Below are 19372 nucleotides of genomic sequence, written 5' to 3'. Positions count from 1 at the left end.
AAAATGTGAAAATATTCATTTACTTTGGAAATGCATTTATCTTATTGTACAGTCAATGTTGATAAATCCCTTCTCAAAAACATTTTCTTTTCTGTTTAAATATCTACACTCGCACACCCAAGAACAAACATGAGCCAATCTTATGTAGTGGCAAGTGTATTAGTTTATTTATCAAAACATATTTACTCAAATACTGTAAGAACAAAACGAACAATATCAACCTGTTAAGATCCCATTAAATGTGCCTCCATTAGCGATAGACCAAAGACAACTGGTATTTGGCAAAAAGTGAGTTTGTTCACACGTAAAAATAATTTGAACTTTTGACACCAGTCCATATTTAAAGGTACATTATGTAAGTTTTGGCGCTCGAGCGGTTAATAAAACTGTGTCTTGCAGAAGAACACTGTAGCCGGAGCTACTTCTCTCTGTTTATGTCTATGACGAATCACGCAGGTACTGGGAAAATCCACAGCGGTTGTCGTCCCACTCCATCTAAAATAGTCCGAATATAAACATTTATTATAGGCGTACTGCAGTGACTCGGGATAAGATAAAAACGCAGTTTGGAAGATGGATTAATGATGCACTCGCTTATTATATACATTTAGGAAATTACATAGTGTACCTTTAATGTTGGTTCTATTTTAAAAGTATATTTTTAATGTGCCCATATCAACATCAGTTCTTCTGACACTGAATAATGTTGTTCTTTCAGATATGTGCATGAGAACACAAATCATGGAGCTTGAAGCTACAGCTAGACATGCACATTTGGCAGGATTAAACCGGTACAAACGTGAAGATCACAGGTTTAGAGCTTCGGCCACCTTTCTCTCCTCAGGAATACCATTTACCTATAACGAGAGGAACATTTCAGAAACATGAAATAGACAGTTTATCTGATTTTTTTTTTTTTTAAACACATGATCGCAGATGCAAAGAGTAATACTTGCCTCTAGCCTCCGAAAAGTCGACATACAATAATTATCTCCTTTGTTAGCATGAATGAATGAACAGTATGTTAGACAGGAAGAGATTTCACAGACGTCTGATGGCAGTTCATTATGTGGACACTGGGGTTCGCTAGAGACTAAGGGCCAGATTTACTAACAGTTTGCACCAACACAACCCCTCTTTTGGCTTTAAAAAACAACAGTCAGGATTTACTAAAGACACAGTGGAAAAATAGTGCTGAAAAGGCATGGACACAGTTATTTTTTGCAGCTGACCTCACTGAATTCCAGTAGTAGTAGTTTCCCTTTTTAGAGGCAATATTTATGGGAGATGATTTAAACGAACCATGCAACATGATTTACTAAGGTTTAGGCCATTGTTTAATGCCCAAAAAGCATGTCTTAAAGGCAGGGTAGGTGATTTGTTCCAGAAACATTTTTTATTATGCTAGTTGAAAATCTCTTCACATCCTGATGCATATGGTCCGAATGCAATGATACAAAGTCCTACCTACCTGTCAACATATGTATTTCCATACCTCTGTATTTCCATACCGGTCTGTGCTCTTTCAATTATGTTCATAGTAACTAATATTATGTGCTTTGAGACATGAGGTAGTTTAACGCCATCTCTCGTGACGCTTTGCAAACTGTGTGCGTTCATGTGTTTTTAAGGAGGTGTGGCTTTGGAGGCGCTCTGAAGGGAGGGTGGGATCTTATGCTTTCAAAGCTAGTTCGCTATTGCTAGCCTCTCTGAAAATTGCCCACCCTTCCTTAAAGCCACTTTGCGCCTGTGTTGTTAGTAGATCACTCGAACCTAATTATCATTGGCTCTATTTGTTTGAAATTGCGACCCTACGTGAATTTGCGTTCGCGTTGGTCACCATGGAAATGATCCGACTGCTTCTGTTCTTTAATGTGCGCATTGTCAGTAAATCACGCGCAGAACTTTGCGCTCCCATCAGCGCTTTTATTGGATTGCGGTCACACACTAATTTGACCTGTTTAGTAAATCTGGCCCTAAAGCACCAAAACTGTTAAAAAAAGTCTATATCTGTGCCATCTGGTATCAGGTGCTGTTCGTACCAATGGGATGGAAAGCTTAGGCATCAGTATTAGATTCTTCAACTTACCAGAGATCTGCTGCTGTGGTATTTGGATCTGATTTTGAAGATTTCTGTGAATAAACACAAAGCTTTGGTCAAGGTGGGCATTACTAGCACTCTGGGATTCAGAACCAATTTCATTAATAAAAAAATGCCAGAATGATGTTCAGTTGCATAAAAAAAAAAAAGTTTCTTGCACAAAAGAGACATTACAATCAGTGTGCAACTCACGAACTAATGGCTCCAACTTCTAAACAAATGAATCTGAGTTTTAATTCTATAATTCTATTTAATATATTTAATTCTATTAATTCTATAAAGTTAAAGCCAGTAATTGGATTGCATTTATGACACTCTTCTGCAAGAATTTTTTTTAAATTTCCTTATTATAAAAAATGATCTATTACACAGTTGCCAATAGAACTGAATTTCTTTTTCAAAAATATATATGTTGTAAAAGCAGAATCACTAATGCAACCGTTAAGGAACCAAAATTTCTAGGTCAATCTTGCTGATGATAATACACATATGTTGTTTTGATCTGTTCTAAGCTCTTCAAGTCCTCAGTGAGTTAATACCAGGGCACTGAGTGATTCAAGCTTGTTTTTAAAGATATAAACATTGGATTACAGCAACCTACTTTCTCAACTCTTCTTAAACCAGATCTGCCATTGCCAAACAAGAATTGTGCCTTACTTTCCCCCCAGAATTAAAGCAAAAGAGCCAGGCTCACGTCTGCGTCTGCATGAGTGGCATGCTGGTGGTCTCGTAGTTGTCTGGGTGGATGGGCGGCACCACCTCTCCGCTCACAGGGTGGAAGACCGGCAGTGTCGAGAGAGGCCACGAGATCTCCCGGTTCTTAGACATGCTGCGAAGCTCCTTAGAAGACTTCTGAATGGAGCTGTGGTGAACCAGCTGAATACTGGGAATGGAAGAAGCAACTCAATTACTATTTGCAACAAATACATGCACAAAAAGTATAATATAGAATATCTGACATTGCTACGCAACCCGACATTTAACATTTATGTAAACACTGAAGTACTAAGTATAACGCTGGGTTCAGGGTAATAAAACTATTAGCAGCATTTCTGTTAATTGAAATAAAGCTGAAATCAAATAAAATAGAAATATTAGTTGAAAAACGTCTCAGTTACGTATGGTAACCCTCGTTCCCCGAGGAGGGAACGGAGACGTACGTCAGAAGTGATTCTGACGAACGTCATAATGAGCTGACGAAGGGGAACTTAAACGAAATCTTGCCTTTTAAGTTGAAACACTGAAATTATTAAAAGTAAAGAAAACCAAGGGGGGGGGGGGGGGGGGGTTCTTTACTTTTAATAATTTCAGTGTTTCAACTTAAAAGGTTATTTTAATGTTAGAGCCAGTATTTAAATAATATTTAATTATTATACATAATTAAATATTATGTATATATATATATACATAATATTTAAAAATATTATGTATATATATATATATTATAAATATTAAAGCACATTTACATTTAGTCATTTAGCAGACGCTTTTGTCCAAAGCAACTTACAAATTAGGGCTAAATTTAGCGAGTCATCGTGAAGAGGGAAGAAGAAGTGCTCAAAATACAAAGTTCATAATGAAATTACTAAAAAATGTAACTAAAATTAACATGAAAACTAAAAATATATAAATATAATAGTTCATTCAAAATATTAATATTAAAACTAAAATAACACTGGTTGGGTTATTATTTATCAACTTCACAAAGGGCTAATGATGAATATTCATGTCTTTTATCACACTACCTCATTCCACAGTATGAATTATTTACAATTATAATAAGCTGGCATATATCTCTGTCACTGAAGCAGCTGCCCATTGATGACACCATGGAGACACAGAGGCGATTGTATGAATGAGATGGAAATGAACATGTCACCATGACGGAGGATTTGAGATAACAAAACGTGGGAAAAGGGGGACCTATCCAAAGAAAAGAAATAGAGATCCAAAAAGGAGAAAGAAAAGGCCAAGACCACAGGAGAGGGAACACTTACTCTGGTGTTTGCATGTTTCTTTTTTCCCTAGAAACAAAACAAAATGACTGAATTAAATTCTAATATTAATAGTTAAAGACAACCACACAAAAGCCAATGGAGAGCGAGTCGGGAGGGGAATGGAGGGGTGCTGCTGCTGATGATGATGATGATGATGATGATGATGATCTCCTTCAGGCTGAGCTTTGATGGTGGGTGACATCATCAGGAAACACACTGGGATTGGTTGATCATGTGGACGAAACATCTGTCGGAATGGCTCTAAATACAACAGATGGAACCTTTGGACTGAGTGTGCTTTGGTTAATGATTAAATGGTAAAAAAACTGATGCTTGATGAGGATGGTAAGCTGCTTTTTGGCAGGGATGCGACCCTGTCTTGCCTTTCAGAATTTGGCTGTACACACTAGAAAGCCCTTGTGATCTTCACTTAATTGATTCAAAAGACGCCATACTGGCACTACATGGTTTGTAATAAACGTTTAAATGTTGATCATTAAACAGTGGCCACTGAGTACAAGTATTAAGTGTTTGTGCTTGCTTATGTGTGAAAGATTGACTTTCACTGAGGGTTTAGCACAGCGAACTTACAGCCCTTCCCGTCGGCAGCACATGGAGTAGCCGAGGATGATGAAGAGGACCAGGGCGACGGCTGAGGGCACCGCCAGGGTGATCAGGAAGTCAGTGAAATAGTCTTTACTCTTCAGTAACTCAGAAGGCGGGTTGTACTCGCCGATGTCTGGCAGCACACCTGTGCCCGGGTCAGGACGGTTACTGTGCACAGGAACAACCTTAGTGATGTCCACCTTCAAGAGCAGAGACAAACTGGGCTCAGTATATAAAACGCTTCACATTGTTACAGAATTAATATATTACGTGTATATTTGTGCACAAGTGTTTCTCCAAAACAGTTGATTTTGAGGCACACTACCGTCCAAAAGTTTGGGGATGGTGAGATTTTTTGAAATGTTACTGAAAGAAGTCTCTTATGCTCACCAAGCCTGCATTTACGATCCAAAATACAGTAAAAACTGTAATATTGTGAAATATTATTACAATTTAAAGTCTTCAGTGTCGTATGATCCTTCAGAAATCATTCTAATATATGATTTGGGGCTCAAGAAACATTTTTTTATTATTATCAATGTTGAAAACAGTGCTGTCTAATATTTTTTTGTGGAAACTGTGATTAATTTTTTGAGGATTCTTTGATAAATAGAAAGTTAGAAAGAGGAATAACAGCATTTATTTGAAATAGAAATCTTTTGTAACATTATACATGTATTTACTAATCAATTTAATGCATCCTTGCAAAATAATCTTATTGACCACAAACATTTGAACAGTAATGTAGAAAAATTATGTTTTTGACGTCCAATATTTTTACTTTGCCGTCTAATGTTTGATGCCTCTAACATTAATCTAATATTTACTTTATCTCTAGGTTGTTAAGAATGACCAAAATGTAATAAATACAAATTGAAACATTTAATCTTTAAATGTGCAATGAGTAATGTTTCCTCGAAGTAGCTAGTTTTAAATGCATTTTATTTTAAATAATTTATAAACTAGAATTAATATAATTAGAATTTTGCTTTAAATATTATAAAAATTATATTATTCAGTAATAGTTGAAGTCATTACTGATTGGTCTGCTATTACATGTAAAAATGTAAATGCTTATAATGTCTTTCTCAGTAAGTCTGTTAATAGTAAAGTTACTGTTGGCACAAACAGCTAAATGTTTTTTCTACCAAAAGTTGGATATAAGGTAGAGTTGGAGTAATATGTGAGTTGAGATGATGGAAAAATATAAAAAGTTTAAATAAAATAAAATAAAATTCAAAAAATTGTCCCAGGTCTTTTATACATATATAAAAGTGCCTCTAAAAGCAAATGCCATGTTTAAAATAAAATAAAATAAAATCAAATAAAATCAAATAAAATAAAATAAAATAAAATAAAATAAAATAAAATAAAATAAAATAAAATAAAATAAAATAAAATAAAATAAAATATTTTATATACAATTATATATAAATTAAATCAAATTAAATTAAATCAAATCCAAACAATTGTCCCTGGTCTTTTATACATATATAAAAGTGCCTCTAAAAGCAAACGCCATGTTTATTTGCACACAACAGTGGATTCTACGGTGGACTGGAGATCTGGCGCTCACCAGAGAGATCTTGCACCAGTCGATGTTGAACTGAGCTCTGAACTTCTTATCGCAGCTGATGACGGGCTCCATCTCCTGACTGCAGCGCAGCTGGTTCTGTGGGGTCTCCACCTCTCGAAGGCATGACGAGAACGGCACGTCTGCTCCCACCATCACGTACACACTGTGAACATCACAGAGGCTTACTGAAGAGCAAGCTTTTAAGCACAATGTTCACAAATATTCATTAGAAATTTGACAGTGAATTAACACTCAACATAACCACAATGCACAGAAATAAAGCATAAAGACAACAACAATATGGATACTATACATATTCTGTCTGCCAAGATGAATGTGTTTTCTGCTCTGAGACCTTCTAAAATGCCTTCATCTGGAACATTTTATCTTCTGTAAGGAGTACATGAATATTTGATGAACAACTTATGCTAACGCATGAGGGAATTCCTCTAAAGAAACGTGAACAGAGATGGGCAGCCTCTACCCTTATGTAAATTCACCACAGTGTTTTTCTGCCTTCTCCGACTCTTTTTCATGGGTTTTTCTCAAGAACGTTACTGATTTATATCACAATATGCTCAAGTTCTGTGCCAATAAGCTGTTTAAAGGGGATTTTCATTTTCACCTTTCTTCATGTGTGATGTTGCTGCCTGAACATGAAAAAGGTCTGCAAAGTTACAATGGCAGTCCAAAGGGTTTATTCTCTATATATCAGTACATACTGTTTTCTGAACTCCCTGAAACGCCTCCATTGTAGTCTTGAGTTTTCTTCCGGGAACGAACACGTCACAATATTCCTCATTTAAATAATTCCCAAACAAGGCATATGCAAAATAAAAGGGGTGAAGCCTGGATGAGTTAGCAATGTGTTGAAACTCCCAGTTATGGTAAGGGGGCGTGGCATTTCCCCAGACATGCTCAAAGTGGTTGGCCAATCACAACACACTGGTCCAGCTGACCAATCAGAGCACATTGTGCTTTTCAGAAGGAGGGGCTTTATAGAGACAGGAACTAAACAGAGCGTTACTGACAGACTGGGAAGAGAGGTGCTGCAACAATGTCAAATATGTGAAAAATAAGGAGATTTTTGAACATTCAAGCATGAAAACCTATTCTAGTAGACCCAAAACAAAATCAAGTCTTTGTAAAAGGGCATAATGTCCCCTTTAGTTATTTTTTTTAAGTGTACAGTAATATTTATGTCTTACCCCTCTTTTAGGTCATTGATGGGTAAAGGCACTCGTCCTCCCCGGTCCAGCGCTGAAGTGATGTTGATGGCATTAAGTCTCTCCGGCTGCCACACGTTCTTAACAGCACCGAGAAAATCTCCCAGCACCTCACTGGCCAACATCTCCTCAACGTTCATGTTCTTGATGAAGAACTCGGCCTGATAGGGCAAAGGAAACTCTGCCAGAGAGCAAGAGAGGAAAGATATGAGCATATCTTTCTGAATGCAATTACAAGTAATACCAAACTAGGTTACATAACAGTTGGATAATAAGTTGGCTGTCATTTTGAAGTGTCTCTTTCTGGACGAGATGGCAGATGGTGGACTGCGTCACAGTGAGGACACATCTGCACTGAAACAGTTGCTCAGCTTAAGGCTAAACACAGATAGTAAACTGAACTGGAATTTCAGAGCATTCAATGTCAAATATAATGTGGTGAATATAAATCAGCTGATAAAACATACAAACAAATGACGCTATCAGCTGTAGACCTGTCGCTTTGAGATAACGGCAATAATTACGCAGTGTAAATTTCAATCACATTTAGTCAAAGAATATAACAAAATGTTTGTGGGTTTAATCAGACTGCATTACAACATATTATAATTAATTATATATATATATTTATTTTCACAAAACATATGGGCCTATTTTATTATAATTTTATTATTATAGGCAATTCCGAGTAAAAAGTAGCATATTAGGCTAACATATTAATTGACAAAAACAAAACAGAATTAAATGGTTAATCACAAATATTTGTATGACAATTAATTTTTATAATAGTGATTAGCCGTTTAAAATATCATCTGTTTTTATAAAACTTTTACAACTAGTAACAGTAATATTAAAATAACTTTAAATCAATGGGTCTCATGCGTATGCCCAAATTTGTACATGAAATACCAACGTCTTCACAAAGAAATGATGATTCATCAAAAACGTTCATACTAAAATGTATTCTAAATTACGAAATAATATAGAAACACGTACGCAAAAAGCACTTACACTGTGTGGCCTGTTGAACTGTTGAAAAGTTATATTTAATCTCATCATGACTATATTACATTATATTATATACATGAAAAAATCAAATATTATATGTTTAATCATGTACAGTGAAAGTAATAGTTTCAGCTCCGAGGCTGCTCTGAATAAAGCATCAGATATACGCGTATGTACTGCTGGCTAGTCAGAGGTCTGTAATCTGGGTCGGTATAAAAGGTGTTTATTGTGTTTGAACTGGTTTTGAGAATGGCACACTTGGCATTGCTCGAGGATCTGGCGAGAGCGCGTCTGCAGAGAGAGACGAAAGACTGTAAAGGAAAGGTTGTGCAGAAAGCCCAACCAAAGGAGACGGTATGGGCGTGTTTTATGCAAATGATTAACCTCAAGCACACGGACGATCATTTAAAATACTCTAAATTCACTAACATTAGAAAGAGGTTAAGAACAAATTCATGTGGGAACGCACGTGTTGTGAATTAGCCAGAGATTTTTCATGAGAAGTTCTCCTGTCCGTACAAATACTAAATAATCCACGCAATTATTAGTGAATAAGACCCTAAGTCTGGCTGGTTTATTCTTACACAAACACATGTTTTCCATACTTTAGGATTAAGGTTTTCAGTCAAACAATAGAGTCTTTCTTTGAACATATGGCTGTATGTTATAATGAGATTTGCTAAATCAAAACTGTTCTTGGATCTCACCTTCTGTAGACATGATGTTTATGACCAAGTTGTGCCTGGCAGTTTCAAAAGTGCGTTTATTATACGCTGTAATCTGCAACACACAAGAGGGAAAGTTTAAGCCCGGCTCAGGACAGCTTTACATTCATACCATGCAGAGGATGTCAGAACCAGATGCAAACACATAGTTTCTCAAGGGTACAGAAGAATAACGAAGCCAAATCCTTACATGAATCTAAAGCCTCAACAATGCACAAAGAAGAGATAAGCATTCTTATGCATACAAATTCAACTTTGCCCTGTTACTTTCTATTTTCATAGAAAAAAAGACTGAATTACTATACACTTATTTAAAACAAAACAGGGCCGTAACCACCGTAGACATAGAAATGGTCAAATTTCCCCCCAATATTTGATATTCTCTACATACTTCTCTGTTAGTTGTTTTAGGATGAATAAAAGTTACATTTTTAGAGGTCTACAGCGAACGACACTGTCAAAATGATTGAGATGGCCAATCAAATCAAAGAAGGCAGGCCTTACTATTCACAGAAGGCGAGTGTGAATTTTGACGCGAAGCTTTATTTTTAACGGAGGAAAAAACATGGTAAGATATAAGTAGCTAAATATGTATTATTTGACATGATAGAAATGTTGTCTGACAGTAATATCAAGTGATGCAAACTACTCTCTTTTTTAATCAAATTGGCGTTTTAATTTGAAAATTAATTTGAAAAATCATTTACGTGATTGCATGTGATGCATAACTGAATGTGACGAGACAAGAAACGTTTTGCGTTTCCGACATGTTAAACACAATTAAAGGTATAGCGGAGGATTTTCCCAAATTTTAGAAAAGAACCGCCCTCTCCACTTTTTGAAAAAATGCACATGCGCAACACTCTACCTGCTCCCGAGAGGGAACGCCTATTAAACGTGTGCACGAGCTAATCATAGCTTACATTAACTTTTACTAGCAGTGATTTTAAATGGATTTCTCCAAATAGCATGCCAAACTTTACCTGTCAAGTAGAAACTTCGCGACTGAGGCATCAGTGGGAAGCCCAACCTGTGTTTTGAGCGCACGCCATCGTGTGAATCGTGTGCACGAGCACGTACGACGGCCTTACGTAAACATATCACCAGAATGATTGACAATTAGGAGGACCAATAAATAGTCTTGATGATCCACCCGGAAAAAGAAAATCCTCCGCTATACCTTTAAGTGTACATTTTTTAAGACATTTTGAGTGATTTAATGCATCCTTGTTTAATAAAATTATACATTTCTTTCCAAGACAAACCTTACTGTCTTTTGAACAGCAGTGTATATGAGGTCAGACGTACACATGTAAGTCTACACATGATAACACACCTCGATGATGGTCGGCTTGCCCACATGCTCAGCTGTTGGAGAGCCATAGAGGACTCCATCACTATGCGAGGTTCTCTGAATGTACCGCAACCATCCAGGCCTGTCTGGATAGCCTTTAAGGTTAGTGTTAAACGTGATGGGGTCGTTACTCGAATCACCTGAAATGAAAAAGTTATTTTCAGAAGTCTTTACTTAAGCAACTAGGTATGAAAGGTTGTGTTTATTGCCGATTGTTTTTTTTCCAAAAAGGAAAAATATTATTGAGACAAATGTTCATTATATTTGTTCTGTGTAATGTTTCCTTAGAAGATATAGGCCCTCAGACCCTGACATGTAAACTGAGATTAATATGTTTGATGTGCAGTGATAGACAAAGTGCAAGGTGAACAGGTGTTTCATAAAAATGAATTTAGTGAAATATGTATTCTGTATAGGCATGTTATTGAGTAAGTAGTGGAGTAAGTGTACCTGCTTTCGGATACGGTGGGAACTCCCCTTTAAAGTGTTCTCTCTCTAGCACATGAACGAAAAGCACTCCGGCAGAAGGATAAACGTTGCGGTCGGCGTGTGACTTAGAGAGGATGGTGACCACTGGTGCAGAAAGAAAGGATAAAAGAGTTATTAAGAGCAGTGTGATGTGGCAGACAAAATTACCTCACTGCACAGAGAATCTGCACATACAATAAAGAAATAGCTATTATATATATATATATATATATATATATATATATATGTGTGTGTGTGTGTGTGTGTGTGTATACGTTACCTTCAAAAGTTTGGAATAATAATTTTGGGTAACTTTTTTTTAAGAATTTAACACTCATTAAGGATACATTAAATTGATCAAAAATGTATAATGTTACAAAATATTTTTATTTAAAATAAATGCCGTTCTTTGAACTTTTTATTCATCAAAGGATCCTGGAGAAAATGTATTGTGGTTTCCACAAAAATATTAATCAGCACAACTTTTTTCAACATTGATAATAATAATAAATGTTTCTTGAGCAGCAATTCAGCATAGCCTATTAGAATGATTTCTGAAGGATCATGTGACACTGAGTGATTCATTTTCAAATATTTTAAATTAAATAAATAAATAATAAATAATTTAAATAAATTGCAATATTTATATTTCACAATATTACTGTTTTTATCAAATAAATGCAGCCATGGTGATCATAAGAGACTTTTTCAAAAAACAATACAAATATTATCAACTCCAAACTTTTGAATGGTTTATAAAAACCTTAATTATGAAAATAACATTGTCATATTAACTTGACAAAAAAAATGATTTTGTTGTTTCATAATAAATGATTTGATGTTTTAAGACAAACACAGACATAACAGATGTTACAATTTATTAGATTATGTTACATATTATATAGAGCTTAATAATAATGTGAACTGTCTATTTTAACTTGCATTTATTTTTAATACATTTATGTAACAGGGGTGTGTTTCTTTCTTCTAAAAACCATGTGGGAGTGTGTGAGAATGTGTTATGTGAGCGAGTGGGTGAGCGTGTCTTGGGCATTAGGCCATGGATTCTCATTGGCTGGTGGACAGTAGTACAGTGTATCGCAATCTCTGAACACTCAAACACTCCGCGCTCAATGCAACTCTCACACGCCATTCCCCACCCCTCGCTTTGCACAACTAACTCTTTTCTCTGGCGCAACACACACTTATTTAAAAGGAAAGAGATTGTTTTTTCCCCCCATCAGTTTATAATAGATACTGGAGAGATGGTTGTCAGTGTCTCTTTCTTTTCTCACTTTGAGTCAGTTGGGAGGAAGCTGGTTTTGAATCTCTGCTACACTGGGAGAAAGCAACTACAGAAACGCTAGGTTTCTTCACGCTTTCAAACACAAAACAGCTCCTAGTACATCACTCGAGGCCGAGCGTGTGCTTACGCCGAGGCTGCAAGCTCGCTCAAACACATTAAGCTGATCAGAACAGCACAAACCAAGAGTGATCACAAGACATCTGGAAGCATAAATGGCTTACACAAACAGAGCTGACATAAATATGAACACATTAAGATAAAATAATCTTTTGATACATCAACAAACAAACTAAACTGCTGGTCCTGTGGATTAGAACCAGCCTACATCATTAATTCATACACACTAACATGTTTAATGCCTGTAAGAGTATATAATGCACATCAAATATTTTTAATATATATTTACATAAAGGATATACAGTTAATATTTGTATTAACATTTTATTTAAACTAATAAAATAAATGTCATTTTTTTCTATGCAAATTACACCCTATTTCCAAAATTCATGACTCTTTGCTTAATGCAATGTTACGCTATTACTGCTATTACTTAAACTGAGCGTTTTTGTCAATTTTGTAGCGATTACTGATGCAATGCAGACAGTGCATGCAAATAAACAAGACTCTCGGCAAGCACAATTCATTCTTAGTGAGTTCCGAAATTATGTCCATCAATAGAGCTGGTAAGTCCCGCCCATCCGTAAAACCCCGCTGGACCTCTAGGTTGAAAAATCGTCAATGCAAGTGAATGGGAGAAAATAATTATTTTCTGATCCCGTTTGAATTGTGCCATGAATGTGAACATATGTTGTCTGTGATTTTTTTATATAATTTTTCATGTTACGAGTTTGACAGTATATGGTATGATTCTTCGGCTAGCAGTTGTGGAAAAGACATAACAAGAAAGACTACATGTCGCCTATGTGACGTCACCCCATAACACATATCCCTCCACTTGTCAAATCACGGTGCTAATGCTGCGATAATCTATGGAGACAGATCGAGATGCCTGTGTGTTTTGTACCCAAATGTCACCATTCAAACCAAATCGGCTGTTCTTTCTTCAGATTTGCGTCGAAAGCAGCGAAGAGTTGTAGTCCACAAAGTGCTCTCACACAAAGTCTAACCGTATCAAACTTCTACCCGCTAAATTGTAGCATTCTTTACACGAAAAATTATATTAAAAATTCACAGACAACATATGTTCACATTCATGGCACAATTCAAACGGGACCAGAAAAGAATTATTTTCTCCCATTCACTTGCATTGACAATTTTTCAACCTAGAGGTCCAAGTGGGGTTAGCGGAAGGGGCGGGACTTACTAGCTCTATAAAGGCCTGTTTACACTAACACAAATACTCAGTGTAAAAATTTTGCCTCAAACATTTAATTTGAATGAACGGCTGTTAATGGATCATTTCAGACACAAATATTCAGAGGCCGTCAATGCAACAGATTTTTTTTAAGGACAGGTGTTCAGAAGAAAACTGGGCAAATTCAGACTTCAGAGTTGTGACATAAAACTGCGATCACAAACAAACTGTTTTGTTAAGCGACAGTGAATAGCAGAGGAAGAATCCAGAACCGGCTCTCTTGTCTCTGTACTCTTGTATTTGGTATTTATGTATATATATATATACAGTGTTGTGCTTGGGGTGACCTGAGTTCACGGACCTTTCCCGATCACGGACCTACCCCCTTCGCTTCCTGTCTACATCTGTCCTATCATTAAAAAAATTATTCTTTTTTTATAACAGTGAATCCAAAATTGTCCAACTTAAAATAGCGTCAAATAATTGTCAGATGCCGACTGATGCCGTGAATCACCAGATTACAGCACATCCCTTCTCAGACATTCCACGATCTTACAAATGCCAACTGAACATGTTCACTCGGTGAAAACAAGTGCCATTCAACACCAACAGACACCGACAGACACACTGATCCGAAAAAACCCAACAAAGTGTCTGTTGCCATTGGTTGGCGTCTGTCGGTGCGTTGTGAATTGGCCTTTTGACTTCCTTTCTTCTTCATGAGAAGTGGGTGTCTGAAACAGAAAGTTGTGCAGAGCTTTGTGTCATGGCGTAACCTGGTATTTCTGCTTTTCTTGGCAGTAAGCACAGTTTTTAAGCATGCAATAACATGACAAAATTGAAAGCATGCAATAACATGGCAATAGATTGAAAATCTAACCGTTTTTTTGCTTCGTACATTAAGCCCTCGGCCTTAAGACTACGCAACGATCTAAGTTAGTGTGCAGATATCACAGAAATCCACACTTAATGCAAACATCCATGCACTGTTATGGGCTTTCTGAACAGCTGTGTCTTACTAATGCTTTTCTCCACGGTGGGAGTATTGATCTGTTTCTGTGGTGTTGATGGCTGTGGTTTTGTACGTATGCACAGATGCAAGCTTTGAATAATTGGAGTGCCAGATGGTTTATTCTGTCACCCTGTGGGCGACCTTAGCCCAGAGCCTGATATAAACCCGACAGAGACAAAACCACATCCCAAACCCTCTGAAATGATTCGAATACTATGTGAACTCAAGGAAAACTGAAGGTGATGCACAACACTGTATTCTAATAGATCAACCATTATTGGTTAATGGCAAACTTTGCGACACTAAGTAATGGCAGAGAACACGCACATGCGCAAACTCACGCAAATTACTGACGGGCCCTTTAGTAGAAATGGCTAATCCTGGTTTATGATTTTATGGGCCGACCTTGTGAAGATATTCATCATGCGCCAACTGAGAAAAGACATTTTCTCTTTCGCTCCCTCCCTTTTCGTGACACAGCCGGGGATGTCCTACTGAACAATCGAATCAGCTCTGTGCTGACTTCTCTTTTCCGGTCAAGAGGAATTCATGCACTTCACGATTCATAGGGAAGAAAAAAAACAGTGCAGACTACTTGCAGGATTGTGAAGACGTCAAACTGTTCAAAGTACTGGTCAATGGAAGTCAATGTTATGCACAAAACTGGGTCAGCCTGTCAAGACTAAGCTGTAGCCGGGAACACACTCATGGTTGAAGTGAAAGAATGCTTTTCTCAAGCCGTCCATTTATCAGGTAATGCTGATTTTCATTTTGATACATTTGAAGAAGTGAACACGTTCATTTATGATGCTAAATGTATTATGCAGATCAAACAATTTATGTCAAACTGTAAAGCATTGTAAAAAAAAAAAAAAAACATGTTATATATTAGAGGCTGCATCACTGGGCTACTGTATGTTATAGCCTAATATACAAGTAGAGTAGTTAAAGTAGTTTTTCCCCTTCCTATTTCAAAAGAGTTAAGAGGAAGGTGAATTAAACAGGTTGGTGATTCAGCAGGGTGGCAGGTGTTAAGCCCAAAAAGCTTTGCACAGTAAAGTGCTGTGCGTGTGTTACGATCACTTCAAACACATCGGCTTTGTCTCAAAAACCTAGTGAGCTGCCTACCTAGTCAGCATTTTGAACATCACATGTCTCATTTTGGCTGTCTGGCTTAAGCGTTCCTATAAAGCCCAAAGCTTCTGTATTGGTATTTCGTAAACAAATCAGAGTTTTAAATTAACCTTTAAAGTGAACAACCCAACCGTTGGGTTTAAAAAATGACTAAAAGCAACTATTGATTTTTTTTGTCCATATTTGACCCAAACATGGGTTGAAACAACCCAGCATTTTTTTAGAATGAGTCTTTCTAATTCACTTGACTCATTTTTTATTCACCTACTGCACATCTCTCCATATCTCTCCTACAGTTGTTATTTTTCTTGATAAAAGTAATTCACAGCAGTTGACAAAATTGATAAAACAATGATAGATTTGCTTTGTTATTTTCTAGGGTCTCCTAGTCGATTTGTTGCTGCAGATAAAACAATTAAAACATTAATCACCTGCAAAGAAGGCCACTAAATCAATCAGTGAACCAATTCATAAGATTCGAATCACTGGAATGAATTACATTCCCCAGCACTACTAGACAGGCAGCATACTAGTTTTTGAGACACATCCAGTCTTTCCAATCACTCACCGCCAGTCTGAAACACAGATCTCTGTTTGGAGCCGATTAAAGCCAGGGTTTGGCCGTCTATGCCACTGGCAGAACGAACAATTGCGGCTTTTACAACGGACAAAGAGGAATAATAGATATGAAAATGTCATAAAACAATTTACTATGAAAGACGTTGTCGTAATCTTACAAGAAGCAAATGAACCAATGTAGTTTGCAATTAGGACCAGTATAATACCAAACGGAATGTATTAAATAATATATTACAGGTGGAATTCGCGATATTAACGTCAACTATACGCTGATATAAGCCACCATCTCTGAATTATCGGTTAACTGTCAGTCGGTTTATTCATATGGTGTAGCAGGAGAGCTATTCCGTTAGCCAGCGAGCTAGCTCTCATCCAACGGAAAAGAACGAGTATTTCTCCCAGTGTCGTCGTCTCAAGTCTATATACGTACCCACTATGAGCCCCACGAAAATGCCGACCGAGGCCATCGTTCAGTGTCCGCAGTGGCTCTTAACAGCACACATTTGAGGAATCGCTGGTGGTCCTCGGGATCTGTCTGTGACAGCCATAAGCATCACCATCATCATCCTCCTCCGCTGCTCGGATTCCTCCCACTCACTGAGGCTGATGGGCGCTGGTTGGCTGAAAACATCTGGCGCAGATGCTGGAAAAAATATATAATCGCAAGCTATATTTACAGGGGGACCCGGTTAGGACGGGATGGAAAACATATGTAGCACATTATACCATACAGTAATTATTATTTTTTTAATGCAAAACGAATTGCGTAAGCATATGCTTTTTTAGGATAGCTAAATGTTTAATTTAGCCTAAATAATATCTACCCAACTATAGCTCCTACATTCAGTAAAATTGACGAAGAAACTATGCTTATATTATTTGGTAACACTTTATTTGAATGTGTCCTTACACATGTTACATAGTTACTTATAACTAGTCATAATTACATGCAACTAGCCCTAAACCAAACCCTAACCCTATAGTAAGTAGACTACATGTAGTTAATTACTATTACTCAGTAGCCTACTTAAATGTATAATTACACTGTAATGGGGACACATTAAAATAAAGGGTAACCAATTATTTTGTCAATTCGATCAAATACATTTGCTTTGGGAGGATCCAAGTTGTTATCTATCTCATTTTATAAAATGATTGAACCTGTTGTTAATTTCTTTGTTTTGCATTTAATTTTTTTATTTCACAATAACAAATTTCTCAACACTTTGCTAAGATTTGAAGTCTTGGTAACACTCTATTTTAAGGTGACGTAGTTACACGTTACTATGTACTTACTATAGTAAATTATGCATAATTAAGTAAATAACCCTAAGTAAGTACATGTAGTTAATTAATAGTACTCAGTAATTACAATGTAACTACGTCACCTTAAAATAAAGTGAAAATTAAGTCTTTCTTACTGAGATTTCCCTTACTGTAAAATCTTTAAAATTTACAAATAATAAGATTAATAAATTAAGTACTTGATCTTATCTTTCTTACTGATTGAGGTGTCTTTTGTTTACCTGTTTACCCCTTTCTTTCCTTTTAAAATTTTTTTTAAATGTACTTTTTGCAATTAAAAAAATATTAAAATAAAAACAATAGTCATTATATTATACAATTTTTAAATTGGCTGAAAAGTTAAATGAGCTTATCAGTGCAGATTGTGACTTTAACTAAATTGTATTTTATTATTTTTGAATTGGTGATCTCCTAAATATAATAAGTGCTGTAAATGAAGCAATGACAGAAACACAACCTCTCTCTGAGGATAATGCACAGGAGGCTCCTCCCTCCCTCCCTCCCTCCCCCATCCATCCATCATGCCCCATAAGCTCTAAAGATGACAATGAGATAAGGTCTATTAAAATGTATTCAACCCCCTGTGGAGAAGCTGAGGACACAGATGGCCATGATGACCACTTGCACTGTGCACAATGCCACACAACTGGACGGTCTATAGTGAGCACCACGAGTGATACAACAAACCGTCTGTTGGTTTTGTATCAGTTTTTTTTTTTTTTTTTTTTTTTTTTTTGTACCTCATGAGTGCAACCAGGCTGCATCTTGTGTCATCAAGATTTTAGGTTGCTAAGCAACATCTCCAGACAACCTCTGACAGGAATACAAGCATGATCAAGTGTTATGCAATACATAGTATTAAAAAAAAAAAAACATGAGGATGTAACAGAATATTTATATTGTCAATTATACAACACGTTCTGCAACAGTTTAGCAGTTGCATTAAAATCCTTTTTTTTTGTAAAAAAATAAATCCTTTTAATCCTCCTTTTAAAGGCAAAAAAAATAAATTGGGGTTCATGCAACATATGCTTAATGAAACAAACAGGAAGTTAACAAATCCATTTTCACATCACCCTAAACCTTCTTTTAATAATTGATTATTTCTAAATTTGTATAATTCACATATTTGTCCCACAAATCACCTATTAATGCCTTTATGCTGCAAAGGCGGCACAGACGCTGATGAAGTGGCATATATAACACAAAAAGTGCATTTACACTACACAGAGGAAGCAAAAATGCATTTACTTGGAAATTACAATTGCAATTGTATTGATTGATTATTCTTGTCACCACGTGGCCTTGTATCACGCCAGCACGACCACTGTAGTTAATATTATTCTGCGATATTACTTTCTTTCCTTTGCCAGACTGCAGTTTGCTTGTTCCCCCTCTATACAGATTACTGGACCGAACCATTTGAGAAAATTAAGGTTACACACCTGTCAATTGTCGAAGCTCTCATGACAATAGAACATAGTCGAGAAACCGAATTAGTTGCAGTGAATACATGAAGAAAGACGGAAATTGCTTTGTCTAAACTGATAGTTTGACTCTGAATAGTCTTGTGTATCAACAACACCCCTACTGAGGGAATGGCGGCATCACCCCTCGCCTGCAATGGCGTTGTCTAGCTGTGCGCGCGCGCGCGCGTGCG

At 36.6% G+C, this 19372-nt stretch overlaps 2 protein-coding genes across 9 annotated transcripts in view; one reads left to right on the top strand and one right to left on the bottom strand.

Annotated features, from left to right (window-relative positions):
- Positions 1-464: 464 nt before the first annotated feature.
- Positions 465-19347, bottom strand: sgce (sarcoglycan, epsilon). Of its 8 annotated transcripts, none has more exons than XM_079878233.1 (13): positions 19158-19347; positions 16838-17050; positions 11044-11166; positions 10576-10733; positions 9222-9294; positions 7489-7687; positions 6281-6443; positions 4690-4904; positions 4099-4125; positions 2796-2984; positions 2090-2133; positions 957-994; positions 465-857 (listed from the first exon to the last, which is right to left on the bottom strand). In XM_079878233.1, exons 2-13 carry the CDS (start codon positions 16872-16874, stop codon positions 807-809), a joined length of 1317 nt encoding a protein of 438 aa, XP_079734359.1. In that variant the 5' UTR covers positions 16875-17050; positions 19158-19347; the 3' UTR covers positions 465-806. The 8 variants fall into 8 exon arrangements, with proteins under 8 accessions (XP_079734359.1, XP_079734356.1, XP_079734362.1 ...); XM_079878230.1 differs by lacking the exon at positions 19158-19347 and adding an exon at positions 16397-16483 and having other exon boundaries at positions 16838-16999; XM_079878236.1 differs by lacking the exon at positions 957-994.
- ppp1r9a (protein phosphatase 1, regulatory subunit 9A) overlaps positions 15199-19372 on the top strand; it is a 59980-nt gene continuing 55806 nt past the window's right edge. The window contains exon 1 of the mRNA XM_079878225.1: positions 15199-15447. The gene's annotated coding sequence lies outside the window, so the exon portion shown is untranslated. The remainder of the gene's footprint in view (positions 15448-19372) is intronic.

This window comes from Squalius cephalus (genome assembly GCF_949319135.1).
Source record: "Squalius cephalus genome assembly, chromosome: 8".
In the NCBI taxonomy this organism is placed as follows: Eukaryota; Metazoa; Chordata; class Actinopteri; order Cypriniformes; family Leuciscidae; genus Squalius; species Squalius cephalus.
This window is presented reverse-complemented; position numbering and strand designations above follow the sequence as displayed.

Coding starts and splice junctions, on each gene's coding strand:
- sgce (XM_079878230.1), bottom strand. CDS start 16,874: ATGGCCTCGGTCGGCATTTTCGTGGGGCTCATAGTGG. Junction 2,985..4,098: donor AGAAACATGCAAACACCAGA/GTAAGTGTTCCC, acceptor TTCCATTCCCAG/TATTCAGCTGGTTCACCACA. Junction 858..956: donor CGACTTTTCGGAGGCTAGAG/GCAAGTATTACT, acceptor CTCTCGTTATAG/GTAAATGGTATTCCTGAGGA.